At 50.2% G+C, this 14,246-nt stretch overlaps 1 protein-coding gene across 3 annotated transcripts; it reads right to left on the bottom strand.

Moving 5' to 3' along the window:
* Positions 1-375: 375 nt before the first annotated feature.
* LOC125537133 (AUGMIN subunit 3-like) lies at positions 376-14,001 on the bottom strand. 3 transcript variants are annotated; one of them, XM_048700427.1, is made up of 8 exons: positions 13,701-14,001; positions 13,012-13,048; positions 12,737-12,840; positions 12,131-12,326; positions 11,610-11,676; positions 11,379-11,482; positions 1,562-1,601; positions 376-453 (listed from the first exon to the last, which is right to left on the bottom strand). In XM_048700427.1, the coding sequence occupies exons 1-8, from the start codon at positions 13,964-13,966 to the stop codon at positions 395-397; spliced, it is 873 nt and encodes a 290-aa protein (XP_048556384.1). In that variant the 5' UTR covers positions 13,967-14,001; the 3' UTR covers positions 376-394. The 3 variants fall into 3 exon arrangements, with proteins under 3 accessions (XP_048556384.1, XP_048556385.1, XP_048556386.1); XM_048700428.1 differs by lacking the exon at positions 11,379-11,482; XM_048700429.1 differs by lacking the exons at positions 11,379-11,482; positions 11,610-11,676.
* Positions 14,002-14,246: the final 245 nt, after the last annotated feature.

Genomic DNA, 14,246 nt, shown 5'->3' with positions numbered 1-14,246 from the left:
CGGGACCCTCGCCTCTATCACTGAGCTCATTATGTTAACGAATCAAGCCGAGCTCTAACAAGTCGGCTAGGCTTGAATTCCAGCCCTAGCGCCGAAATCGACCGAGAGTTCTACTCGAGAGGTCCTTGCCTTCCATGCCTTCCAGCAAGCTCGACGCCAGCTTCTCAATAGAAGATGAAGCACTAACTTACAGAACCTAATCATATCAACAATGTCTTGCAACAAGAATCGTCATATCTATCCTTAGGTGGAGACATGACAGGTGATGGATGCCATAGTTCCAAGTTTTCATATGGTAACAAATAAAGGGGGTTTTAACATACTGAAGATGCAGCAATTTGGAGTAGTAAACCAAAAATAAATAAATCAGCGTAATCGACAGATTGATAAATACTTACACTGAATTAATTCGCTTTAGTTCAACCACAAAATGATGAGGCTTTTCAGAATCCCCTGCAAAGAAAAGGAAGAAACTTTGTTTATTGTAATTCACTCTGGAAGTTCATAACCTAGATGTTGAAAACCTGCATGGAATTACTGAGTGCGACTTCTTGGTGAAATTAAAGTATACATTAAGATATCAATAATAGAGAACACAACAGCCAAGCCCATCTGGGACCAGTAAATGGCAGATACCAAAGGCTTGGTTGAAAAGGTGCCGCTCTTATCTTCTTGATTTTGGACAAGCTGTTGACTCCATTCTCTAACCCGACATGAACTCAGGGAGACAGATATTAAATAGCTCCATTCAGAATTGAAACTCGATTTAAGCCAATTAAGCATAATCAGACCTAGAGATGCACTCATTGTGGGAAAACTCAAAACAAGTACGGTAGCTAAGCATAAAATTTTACCAGAAAACTTGAGGTGTCAAATAGAATAGCATGGTCAGCTTACAATAGTGCAGTCCTATGTTAGCTGGGTATATAAAATTGGTACATTCAACATTTCTCATCGCAGCAATAAAATAACACATTATGCTGACACATGAAAAAGGATTTATAGCCTTTCCATCACCTGTATCCAACTTCAGCAGTGGAATGCATAAAAATAACATCAAATAGAGGGAACGACAGATCCAGTCGGGACTTTAAGAGGTAAGAATAAAATGATATTCCACCTGTGTGTCCTCGTGCGGTCGAACAGAAAGTGAGAGAGCAATGTTAGGGTTAGTGACCGCACAGAAAGTGAGAGAGCAATGTTAGGGTTAGTCACGTGGGCTTTTATTGGGCTACGGGCACCATATCCTGCCGGGTCAACACCATGTCCTCCACCATATCAGTTTTTTTTTCTTTTGCTTTTTTTTTCTTTTGTTTTAATCAAAAATCAAGATACTCCTGGAATACGCGTATTGCGGCCGTATCGTGTGTATCGCCGTATCGGCGCCATCCTGCACGTGGACATGGCACTTCTGGCCGTATCGGTGCTTCAGAGCAAAAGAGAATATAGAAAAAAAATCTGCATTTATTGGCTCTGAAAAATAAGAACATATAAAAAGTATGGAGATAGTAGACATAAGAAAATCGTAATTATGGCAAGGAGCAAGTAGATGAATCCTCACCCCTTGGCATGTCTTCTTTGGCAACAAACCGGAGAGCTCCCTGCAAAACCCCAAATAGGAGACTTGCTCAGCACATGATGGTAAAAGTATGATCCAATGTTCTAACAGTAAATTTAGCCTCAAGTTGTTGTTAAGTATACGTGTATTGCCACATTTCCCCATAAGATTGAGCTTTCAGGTGAACTGTTGGTGCACAACACTGTCAACAGTTATCGAGCTCAAGACATGGCTGGCAAAACTTAAAAATACCCACTAGGTCAATGGTTAGGCCTGCGGGAGGCAATATGTGAGGGAGAGTTTGATGTGGAGCATCCTATGGACATTACCATGTCAAGAGTCCGTTTGGCAATTGACACGTGCGACCTCTGTTTCTCATACATAAAGGTGAATCTTCTCCTTTACACGTGTTCACTTGACCCCTTCGAGGATGGCATACCACTTGACACTCCACTAGTGTGCATGCATAGGTATTGCCGGAGCTTCACGGACGACAAGGAGGAGTGCAAGCGCCAAGGAATGCCTACACCATCCGCGAGGGAAGCGTGGAAGCGAAGACGGAAGAAGGAGCTGCGGAGTCTATAGGGACCGGACGACCAGAAGCCACCGGACATCCGACCCTCTACAGCGCCCGGACGACCGGCGTCCACGGGACGTCCGACACGCCCATGCCCAAACCAGCAAGAAGTACCCCAGCCGACTCGTGCTACAGCGGCTGGATGACCGACGACCTCCGGACGTCCGTCGACCTCCAGCCACCGGACGTCCGTCGACTACCGGAAATCCGGTGCCACCTATCTCGAAGCAAAACGACGGACTTCCGACGCCCGCCGGATGTCCGGTCCCCCACGAACCGTTAGACGTCCTACAACAACCGAACGTCTGATAACTGCCTGCCTATGCGCAGCCGCGGGCCTTTGGCCTTGTATCCCTTCCCACTTACCCTTTCGTCCACTTAGACTATAAATACCCCCGTACCTCCTCCTAGCTAGGGTTAGCAAAGTGATAGCTCATCTGTATGTGAGCTTTGCTCCTACCTACCTACCTCTACTCTTGAGAGAGAGAGAGACTACTCCATTGGAGGCCAAGACCTCCATCTAGGAGAAGAACCCGATGGATTCAAGACCTTACAGAGAAGATCCTTCTAGGATTCAAGCCCCCATCTCCTTTCGATTTGGGATGAACTCTACCTTGTATCTTTCCCTTTGTTGTTCATGTACCTTGTGGATCTTATGTGTTTGATTGTCTAGTGGATGTGTGATTGGACTTGTTCTTGAGTGTTTCCCCATGTGATTTCTCCCCGTCCTTCCCCGTGTTCTTCGAGGGAATCCACTCCAATCGTGAAAGATCGGCCTACATCGAGTTAGCCCCGCATCAGAGTTTTTTTTTCGACGAACCGGCAGGAGCAAATATGTACAGAGGGGCGCACATTTTTTTTTTGGGGGGGGGGGGGACGTGGCAAAACCACCAAGCTACCAAAAATGGAAAAGGCATCTCAGCCAACCCCCATGGTGGGCATGGCGCCGCCAAACGCCATATGGCGCTGCTTAATGTCCTCCAAAGCCAACATGGCCACCTCAAGGTGTGTCATAAGGGTGCCCGAGAAAATGCGTCTGTTCCTCTCTTTCCATATGTTCCATAGGGCGTAGACGAGCCTCCCGCTCCTCCCGCTTGCGGACTTTCAAGGCGATGATGTCATACCACCATTCGGAAACTCCGCCAGGTTCAGGCAGGTAAGAGGACACAGGTAGGTTTTCACCTCAGGTGCTCACATGGCTCCAAACAGCAACGGAAAAAGGGTAGCCTTTGCACAGGTGAGTGGCTGTCTCCGGAGCCTGGAGGCACTTGACACATGGGGTCATGGGGCCATCCGCGAGTTGTCAGCCTATCAGCCGTAAGAATTCTGCCATGGAGAATGAGCAATGCGAAGAATTTGCATTTGAGCTCCGAATGCACGGTCCAAATCTTGGGACACAAACCTAGGGTGGGATCCAAGGAATTGAGCCGCATACGCCGAAGCGGAAGAGTAGACCCCATTGGCCGTCAAGTTCAAGGAGATGGAGTCCTCCTGGTTTGGCAAGGGTTGGGTTTGACTGAGCCATTCCGAGAGACCAACAAATTCCCCTAGCTAGGCCACCGAGTGCTGTCTGGACACCGTCTTGATCCAACTCTCCCCACTAAGCTTGGTATGAACTGTCCTGTGCTTGCGGGTAGCAATTTTGTAGAGCTTCAGTGCAAGCTCCTTGAGGGGGGCCCTACCGCTCCAATTGTCATGTCAGAAAAGCGTCGTGCGTCCATTGTCGATGGTGATGATGGTGGAAGCTAGGAAAAATGCCATGTTTGCTTGGTCGCACAGCAGCTGGGAGCCAACCCATGGACTGTCCAGGTCATTCCACTGATGCCAATGCCAGTGCAGTCGAAGAGCACGCCCAAAACGCGTCAACCCAAAATGCCAATGCCTCCCCACTGCTCCCTGGCGACTGCCCTGCGGCCTCCCCCTGCTCCCTGCCGACGGCCCCAGGCACCTAGCGTCCAACCCGGCTGGTCCCATCGGTGCTCCCGGGCCAGAGGGCTCCCTCGCTGTTCTGGCCGCGGCCACCTCACTACCTCGGCTAGACCTACAGATGTGTGGGAGAGGGTCGACGTGGGCCTGCTCCGGTCTCTGGCTCCGATCCTCGCGTCTCCTCCAGCCTCTCCTCGCCTTACCGCCACCCCCACCTCCCCCCTGTCAGCTACTGGCAGTGGTGTGGCCTCCGTCCTGTCTACTCCTATGGCTGTGCCTTCCCACCCGCCACGGACCGTTGCCTACTCCAGGCATGGGCGCTCGACCTCGACTCCGGTGACGTCCTCCCATCGCAGTGCCAGGATCGATGCTGCTCGGCCAGCTAATAGCCCTTCTCTGCCCATCCCGGAGCGGGCAGAGCTTCAGGCCGCGGCCGGCAACCTCAAGCCAGGTACCCCAGTCATCCCAACTAGTTCATCTACATGCCCGTTTTCTGCTCTAGAGTCGGCACCGCTAGGGCATCTAGCTAAGGTCGCGGCTGACTCGGCTATAGTTTTCAGGAGGGAGGTGGCTCCACCCTTAGTTCAGATCGAGGCAATTCATGCCCGGGAAATCCTTGATGGGAGGTTGGTTGAGGCCCGCGCACGCATGGTTGCGCCCCCTGCCCCCGCGGCCAGTGGACCTCCCACATCCACCCAGTCGGATAGCCAGGCCCCGCAAGCGGCCTTGGAGATCCGTGGCTGCACCCGCTCCCGCACCGCCGCCTTCGCGCCCAAAGCGCCTCCCGTGTCCTGGGGTCAAGTAGCCCCCCGATGGCGGCTTAATGCGAACCCTCTTCTGGAACATCCGCGGCTTCAGCCAAGATGGCCGTCGCCGCCAACTCATCGAGTACATGCAAGATGAGCGGATAGACATCATGGCAATCCAAGAAACCATGCGCACAGAGTTCTCCTTGTCTGAGCTTGAGCGATTGAGCACCCACCTATTTGCTTGGCATTGGCTCCTTACAAGTGGGATCGCCGGACACTCGGGTGGCATCCTGCTAGGTGTTAAGGATGCCACCTTTGAGGTAGGTGGTATGGATAGGGGTGAGTTCTACGTCAGTATGGAGCTGTTCGAACGTGCTCTCGACTTCAAGTGGGAGATCATTATCGTCTATGGCCCCGCTGACCACCGCCGATATGAGTCCTTCCTTGATGAACTTAAGACGAAGGTGTCGGCCGCGCATCTGCCCGTAGTAGTGGGTGGCGACTTCAACCTCCTCCGATTTGCGGAGGATAAGAGCAACGATCTAGTAAACTACCCTCGGATGCAGATGTTCAATGATTGCATCGCTGAGCTCCGTCTTCGGGAATTAGATAGGGTTGGTGCCAGATTCACCTGGACCAACCGCTAGGCGGACCCGACCAGCTCCGTTCTGGATCGCGTCTTGGTCTCGTCGGAGTGGGAGCTTCGTTGCCCCCTCACCTCCCTCCAAGCCATCACCCGGATTGGCTCGGACCATGTCCGTCTGCTCCTGTCTTCTCAGGACGACCGCCCGCCCCCTACGCCTAGGTTTCGCTTCGAGACGTTCTGGCTTAACCAGAACGGTTTCGCCGAGGCCGTTCGTGACCGCTGGCTGGAGGCCCGGCTTGCTCCGCACCGGTCCTTCTCGGCGGTCGATGATTGGCACTTTTGTGCCAAGCGCTCTCGACAGTTTATGTAGTGTTGGGGCGCCAACCTCGGCCGATACCTGCGGTATCGCAAGAATGCCCTCCTCGCCTCCATCCAGGCTCTTGACCTCCAGGCTGACTTGGTGGGACTAACCCCTGATGCGTGGTTGCTTCGCTACGACCTTAAGGATCAGCTCACGGTCATCTGCACCGACGAGGAGGCATATTGGTGACTTCGAGGGACCCAAAAGTGGGTCCTCAAGGGTGACGCCAATACGGCCTATTTCCAGGCCATCGACAATGGTCGTAGGAGGCGGAATACCATCCACTTGCTTTTGGGACGGAGAGACCCTACTGCAGCGTCCGCGCTCATGTCGATGGCTTCTATAAAGCCCTCTTTTCCACACACACACCCTAGGGGAGGCTTGGCCCTAGCTGCGGACTTTTGCGTCGGCCCCCAGTGCATCTCGGCCGCGGAAAATGCCGCCCTCGCGGCTCCGTTCAGTGAGGAGGAAGTCTGGGCGGCGATTAGAGGCATGAACCCATCGTCCGCCCCTGGCCCCGGCGGCCTACCAGTGAAGTTCTTCCAGACCTTCTGGACTGTCATCAAACCGGAGGTCATGGCCCTCTTTGAGGAGTTCTATGTGGGCACCATTGACCTCCACCGTCTTAACTACGGGATCATCACATTGATCCCCAAGGTGCCTGGAGCCTCGGACATTCGTCAGTTCAGGCCGATCACGGTGATTAATGTGATCTTTCGCATTCTGGCAAAGGGGTACACCAATAGGGTGGCCCCTTTGGCCGACCGCATCACCCACCTTGACCAGTCCGCCTTCATCCAAGGCCGGTATATTCTGGACGGGGTTCTTGTCTTCCATGAAGTTTTGCACGAGGTCCGGTCCAAAAACCTCAAAGCAGTCTTCCTGAAAATTGACTTCCACAAAGCCTATGACACATTTAGCTGGACCTTCCTTCGGGAAGTGTTGCTTAGGAAAGGGTTCGACGATCGCTGGGTCGCCCAGGTTATGCAGATGGTTACCTTTGGGCACACTGCGGTTAACATTAACGGAGAGATCGGTCCCTATTTCCCCACCCTATGTGGGGTTAGACAGGGTGACCCCTTCTCTCCATTTCTGTTCAACATGGTGGTTGATGCCTTGGTGACTATCCTTGATAAGGCGAATACCGCAGGCCACATCCACGGCATAGTCCCGCACCTAACGGAGCGAGGTGGTGTTTCCCTCCCCCAATATGCCGACGACACCATTATCATGGTGGAAGGCTCGACGGCCGATATCACGAACCTGAAATTTCTATTGCTATGCTTCCAGCAGTTGTCAAGTCTCAAAATAAACTTCGATAAGAGTGAGGTGATGGTATTAGGCTACTCTCCCTCTAAGAGCCAAAGTATAGCTAACCGACTCAACCGTCGGCTTGGTTCTTTCCCCGCCACCTACCTGGGGATCCCCATTAGCGACTCTCGGCTTTCCGTAGTGGACCTACGGCCCTCGGTGCTCAAGCTTCAGCACCGTATCGAGCCTTGGCAGGGGAGAAGGCTGTCTAAGGCGGCTCGGACGATCCTCATCAACTCGGCCAGTGATGGAGATAAACAGAAATACCATACGGTTCGTTGGACCGACATCTGCAAACCTAGGGACCAAGGCGGCCTCGGCATCATGTCCTCCAAATGCATGAACCTGGCCCTCCTGACGAGGTGGCTTTGGCGCATTGCGAATGGCGAGGGAGGTCTGTGGCTGCAAATCATCCGGAACAAATACTTACGCGGCCAACCTCTTGCCTTCTGCCTTCGAACAAGGGGCTCCCAGTTCTGGCAGTCCGTCATCCAGTTGCTCCTGGTTCTCCGCATCAGGACCTCCATCACGGTTGGCTCTGGGACAGCCACCCTGTTTTGGTTCGACCGTTGGGCTAGGGACTCCCCTTTCGCTGTGTGGTTCCCGAATCTTTTCTCCATCGCGGTGGAGCCTAGGATCTCCATTGAGACGGCCCTTACTAACTTAGGGCGTCTCACGTTCCGGCGGCCATTTGGGCCCCTGGATATCGCCGCCTGGCATGAGCTCCTAGAGGCTGTCACGCTTCACGAGCCTGATCTAACGTTGACGCATGATCGCTTATCGTGGTGCCTAGAGGCCTCGGGCAAATTCTCCACGAAGTCCCTGTACCAGGCCATTGCCCCCACCCCAGGCCCGGTGGCCCTCGAGATGATCTGGGCTATCCGTGGGCCCCTCAAGATCAGGATCTTCATGTGGCAATGGATCCGCGGCTGGCTGCCCTCCGGCGTGGAGGTGTTAAAACGGAATGGCCCGGGCGACGGGATTTGTCCCCTTTGTGGGACTGAGGAAAACTCGAATCACATTTTCTTCTCGTGCGTCTCCACCCAGTTCCTCTGGAGCTGCCTCCATGAGGTAGTCAGGGGTAGTTGGTGCAACACCAACTTCCCGGACCTCTTCACCGAGGTCCAGGCATCAACCCCGTCAGACTGCCACATTAGGTGGCTGCTCATTGGGGTCCTTGCTTGGACGCTCTGGACCGTGCGTAATAAGCTTGCCATCCAGCGTGTGCCTCTTCGACGTGCCACTGACGCAGTATTCAAAATGTGTGGTTATTTGCAGCTATGGCGGCCGCTTAGCCGTCACCAGGACCGGGACGCCATTAGCATCATCATTGCTGACCTTCGCGCGATGGCTCTTCACTTGGCGCCGCCGCTTCCTCCTCCTCCACCCGAGACGGATTAGCTTCTTAGTTGCGGTGTCACCGCCCTTGTTTTCCCTTCTTCAGGGCTTGTTGAGCTATGCCCTCAGCAGAACCCTCTTGTACTCTATGTTGTGCGACTGTGTGTGTGTGGACCTCTGTGGTACTTTGTGGTTGTGGTGGTTTGCTTTATTTATAAAGCGGGGCGAAAGCCTTCTTCAGTAAAACGCTCAATATCAGCAATGCCCAGGCCTCCCAACTCCTTCGGGTGGCACACGGTTTTCCAGTTAACCAGCGAGTGCCCCCAGATGCCTGCTCTTGGTCATCTTTAGCCCAAATGAATCCCCTGGTAATCTTGTTGATCTTGTTCCACGGCCATTTCGGGAAGGGAAGAGCGGTGAGGTGGAAGGTGGCAATGGCGGCGAGGACCGATTTGGCCAGAGCCAGGGCCACCCTTCCAGGCTTCTCAACGTTTTTCCCCTTCCATCCCGGAAGTCTTCCAGAGATTTTGTCAATGAGTGGCTGAAGGTCGGCCTTGCGAAGTCGACAGGAGTGAAGAGGAAGAGAGGAAACCCCAGTTAGCGTCCTACGAAAGCCGCGACCCTGGCCGGGAATGTCGACAGGATGTCCACAAGGTCAATGTCGTTGCAGCGGATGGGGAAGACCTCAGATTTTGCCAGGTTGGTGACAAGGCCCCTAGCATCACAAAACGCCGCGAGGATGGCAGAGATCGGGCGCAATTCATCCTTGTCCGGGTTTGCAAAAATACTGGCATCTTTCGCGAAGAGGGGGATCCTGTAACACACCACGCATGCACGAATGGGCTTGAGAATGCCCCTCTGTGTGCCAACTGAAGGATCTTCTACAGCGGATCAATGGCCAGGATGAAGAGCATAGGGGAAAGCGGACCCCCCTAGTGCAAACCATGGACGTGACTGAAAGATGTGCCAGGGTTGCCATTGAGCAGGAACCTGGAGAAGGAGGAGGCCAAGGATAGGCAGATCCAGTTCCGCCAACGTTGCCCGAAACCTAGACGTTGCAACACCTTAAGCAAGTATGCCCAGTTCACAGAGTCAAAGGCTTTTGAGATGTCAAGCTTGAGGAAAAGGCCCGGAATGTTCCTTCTGTGAAGATCTTTAATCAAGTTCTAAACATGCATGAAGTGGTCGAGTATACACTGTTTCTAAACAAACGCGCTTTGGCACTTGGAGACGATCGTCGATAGGAGGGGGGCAAGCCTATTAGCCAAGAGCTTGGAGAAGATTTTCGAGAGGCCATGGATCAGACTGATCGGACGGTAGTCCCCAACTCCGAGCGCGTCAAGCTTCTTCGGAAGCATGATGATGTTGGCGGAGTTGATGAGGGAAGCGCAGTCCCCCCCCCCCCGAAGGGCAGCCACGCAACGGACTGCCGCAAACACGTCATTCTTTATGATCTTCCAGCAAGACTAGAAGAAAGCTCCAATGAAGCCATCCAGGCCCGGTGACTTAACGGAAGGAAGGAGAAGACGAGTGCTTTCATCTCATCAACATGAAAGGGAGCATCCAGATCAAACGGGTCGTGGGTCTGGATGTCCACGTTCTCCCATAGAAGCCCCGACGATCTCGAGCATGGCGTGCCGAGGTGTTCTTGGAAGTGTGATAGCAACACCCTTTCCTTGTCCTCCTTGGTGATTGCCACTGCGGTGGTTGAAAACGGCGTCTGAATGAGGTTCTTTCGCCTGCGGCCATTGACCCTCGCATGAAAGAACTTGGTGTTTGCATCCCCAAGCTTGATCCCAGTAAGGCGAGAGCGCTGCCGTAACTTGATCTTTTGGAAAGAGAGGAGGCCCAAGTACATAGTCTTCAAGTTACGCCTCAAATCACGCTTTGCCGCAAACAAGGGTCTATTCTCCTCCGCCTGATCTAGGCGCCAAATCACCTCCTTCACAATCACAATCTGAGTCTTGAGAACTCTCACGCTCTGGATGCCTTGAGTGCCTTCGTCGTGCGCCATAGCTTGATGTGAATGCGACGGATGGTGTTCTGATCAAGGATAGGCTTATTCCATGCCGAGGCCACAATCTCATGGAACCTGGGAGCCGAAGCCAGAACTCCTCAAACTTGAAAGAACGCTTTCTTCTTTCCTCCACGTCACCCTGTAGGAACAGAGGGGCATGTTCTGAGCAAGCCGTGGTGGGCATGTTCTGAGCAAGCCGTGGTGACGGCTTGGAGGTGGTCATTGGGGAATAGCAAGTCCTAGTCATCAGAGTGTTAGAAGTGGTCGAACTTTGTCAATACGGGGTTTGCCTGGGCATTGGACCAGGTGTATTTTCTTTCAGCAAGGTGTAATTCTTCCAACTCCAGTTGGTTTGAAACACCACGAAAATTCCCAATCAGGCGCCTATTGATGTTCATGTTGTTCTTGTCCGCCGCTTTGGTGATGAGATTGATGTGAGGGGGACTATTTTAGTATAATTACATTGCCCACACTTCCCCCCATAAATTTGAACTTTTGAATGAACTGGTTCTTGCAACTCGATAAAAATATTTACCTTTTTCTACATAAAAGGGTAGACCCATTATTTAAATTTTGTGTTAATCTATCATATTGTTTCTTCGTTATTTCTTATCTACATATATGATGGTGTAGTAAATTATTGCACTAAGCTAATTTCTCCTTTCGTATAGTGTTTAAGATTAATATTCAAACAAGGTATTATTGAGAATGTAAACTTGATAATTAGTGCAAATAAGAAAATGAACAAAGATAAGACAGGTTTGGTTTTTACAAAAGGCACCAGCGCGTGAATATCTTAGATCTTAGCGACTTGGCAAAATATTAGAATCCCCATGCATCAATTCGCTGTACACTATGTGTATGACCATGTATGATTTTGAGCTGATATTTGCATGTTTTGTTGAACATAAATCAGTTAATATAGGAACAGCGAGATCATGATAGATTAACACACCTTCTCAAACTTCTTAGTGAACCATGTGTTAAGTTCTTTGGTACAAGCCAGGTTACTGATTACATATGATTGGAAATCACAGTATGACAGGTAGACGCCAATATCTATAATGAATAAAATAAAATGAGATGCACGTGAATCAAAATGGAGGTATCCAGTTATCAACGCATGTCAATCTAAGTAACAAATGGTAAGATGTGCAATTTTACACGTGAAGGGCAACACTAATACCAGTTTCTGAATGATAGTAAGACAACTCCTGGATCGTAGCAACAAGTTTTCCAAGTACTTCATTCATCTGAAGCAAAGGAGGGGAAATGGAAAAACAAACCGTCACATAACAAATTCTTCTATTATAGTACTGCAACGAATTCCTATAAGAAATAATAAAGCCAATTAGAAAGAACCACAATTGGTATTTCTCACCTATCAAATGTCAGACAGGAAGATAATATAAAAGAACTTAAACATATGTATAGATTTGTGTAAACTTGAAGTCCAGTAAACTCTTTTTGCTGCCAACGTGTGTCTTTTTGAGTGAACACGACCAGTAATCGGCCACAAATATCAGCCACAAATGATAGCTAGTTACTTGGTTAATTCCAGAGTACTGCCATGCTCCCGCTGATTTATAAACTAGACAATGAGCAGTGCAGACTACAGTTACTTAACACGATACAGCAGGGAATGACACAAGGACAGTGGTATATGGTATACTGTTTCCAGGTTGACAAGAGAAACCAACATTTTACCTCTAAACTTCTCTTGGCAAGTTCCTCATCAAATCTCGCAAGTTTTCCAGTTGCGCTAGTTTTAGCAGATGTGCGGGATTTCTTTCCCTGCGTGATGGTGGTAGCGTGTGCTGTAAGCAAATCAAGCTGCCATTCCAGAGAAGCGAGCTTTTTTTCCAAATCAGAAACTTCAGCTCTAAGTGCTAGTTTTGAGTCGCTAGAAAAAATCAAAAGAAAATCCTTGGTCAATGGAGAGATTAAAACATACTGTTAGCAAGCTAGATGCTAATATTGAGCAAACCTTGACTAATTCTCTTTCTTTTTCTAGTATGTGACTACTAAGCTACTTGCTAGACCCTCTGATATCCAAATCAGACTTGATGGTGTTACAGAACTTAGCAGATCAGAGATTTAGGCAGTAATTCCATTGTATAACACACGCAAAATCAAACGAACTAGATATGCAGTAAGATAAAAAAAAACATGATGGGAGAAAAACATAGCAAAGTTGCTGTTTCTGCAGATATTGGTGATGGAAAGGTAAAGGGGAAATGCAGCTCAAAAGACGAGGGCCACACAATACCAATTGAATCACTTGTTGGATAACACTAGAGCAACATGGCATACCGGATGTCTCCCAGACTTTCTTCCGACAAGAATGTGTATTCATGGTTCTCTCCAGTTTCTGAGAACGCCGAAATACTGTCGAAAGCGGAATCCAAGTCTTTCCCCTAAAAATGGTACTCATATTAGGATCATATCCCTAGCCCGAGACAGCTATATTCCAACAATCGACTAAAATTATATGAGCAATTTCTTTCAAAAAAAATTATATGAGCAATTGTAATAACTTAATAGTCCAACTAAGTTTAATGAACAAATGGAGTTAAAAATCTCCATACCTCCAAAAGCTTCCCTTCTAGTTCAAGCTGATCATAGCTGCATAGTCCACGAAACAAGAAGACCAGTTTAAGCCTCAGAAGGAAGAGAATCAGTACGTGTAGGGGAAATCATGATGTAATACGGGATTTAAAATCACAATCTGCAGCTATTCTTCATGCAGCAAAACTTCTGTTATCCTTAATTAAAGAATAGATAGTGCTATGGTATGATGAATCACATTCCTAAAGCATGTGGCGTCTGTTCAAAAAATAAAAGCATGTGGCGACGAACATTGCAGTTGTGCGCTTTTCTCTCCAAAGCCCTCCACTTCCCTGAGATTCACAGACAACTTTGTACTCCACATCACATTACTATATTGAATCCAAACCCATACTCCCTTCGTTCCAAAATAGATGACCCAACTTTATACTATTTACTTTAGTACAAATTGGGTCATCTATTTTGGAACGGAGGGAGTAATTTTCAGGCCAACTCGAACCAGAACCCCACCCGCAAGCCCGAACAGCGCCTTGCATTGCAAATGCACATTGCACATCTCACGGTGCAGACACATGCCCCTCCCATCGCGTTCGAAACAACCCCACCGAGCAGACGACCTTGACAATCCTTGCACCTGCGCTACCTAGCGCCTGGACACGCTACGATTAGAGAAATTTCTAGAGGGTTCGCGGGACAGATCGGTATGTACAGTTCGAGGTCGGAGGCGGAGAGGACGTTGGCGCGGCGTAGGCGGGCGGCGATCCACGCGAGCACGCGGCTGGAGTCGTCTCCCTGGAGGAACGCCCAATCGAGGCTCTCCGGGTCGAGCGGATCTCCGCTGTCGAACCCCGCGGCGGCCAAGGCGTCGCAGAGCTGCTTCGCGCTCATCGCCGGCGGTGTCGCGTTGATCGATGCGTGCGGAAATGGGAGTAGTGGTGGGCCCGCGGGATGGGTGAGGTTTTTTTTTTTTGACATGGGTGAGGAACTGGTGGGGCCGCCAAAGCTGGCCATATGGGCGGCACGGCCTGGCCAATGCATATAGGCATGTAAGGCCTTGTTAGAGCAATGCTTACAAAAATAAACCGAGATTTTTTAAAGCATCGATGCCTATTTCTATAAGAGAGACGCTTAGTTAAGCGTCTACCCGATATAAATAAGCATCGGTGCTTAAGAAAAGTCCGGTTTATTTCTCTAAGCATCTCCCGTAAGCACCTCCCATTGTAGAAGGCCTAAGGTAGAATGGAAGGTGCTTAGA

Source organism: Triticum urartu, chromosome 2 (assembly GCF_003073215.2).
Source record: "Triticum urartu cultivar G1812 chromosome 2, Tu2.1, whole genome shotgun sequence".
Lineage (NCBI taxonomy): Eukaryota > Viridiplantae > Streptophyta > Magnoliopsida > Poales > Poaceae > Triticum > Triticum urartu.
The sequence above is the reverse complement of the archived record's forward strand: the minus strand, read 5'-3'. Positions and strand labels throughout refer to the sequence as shown.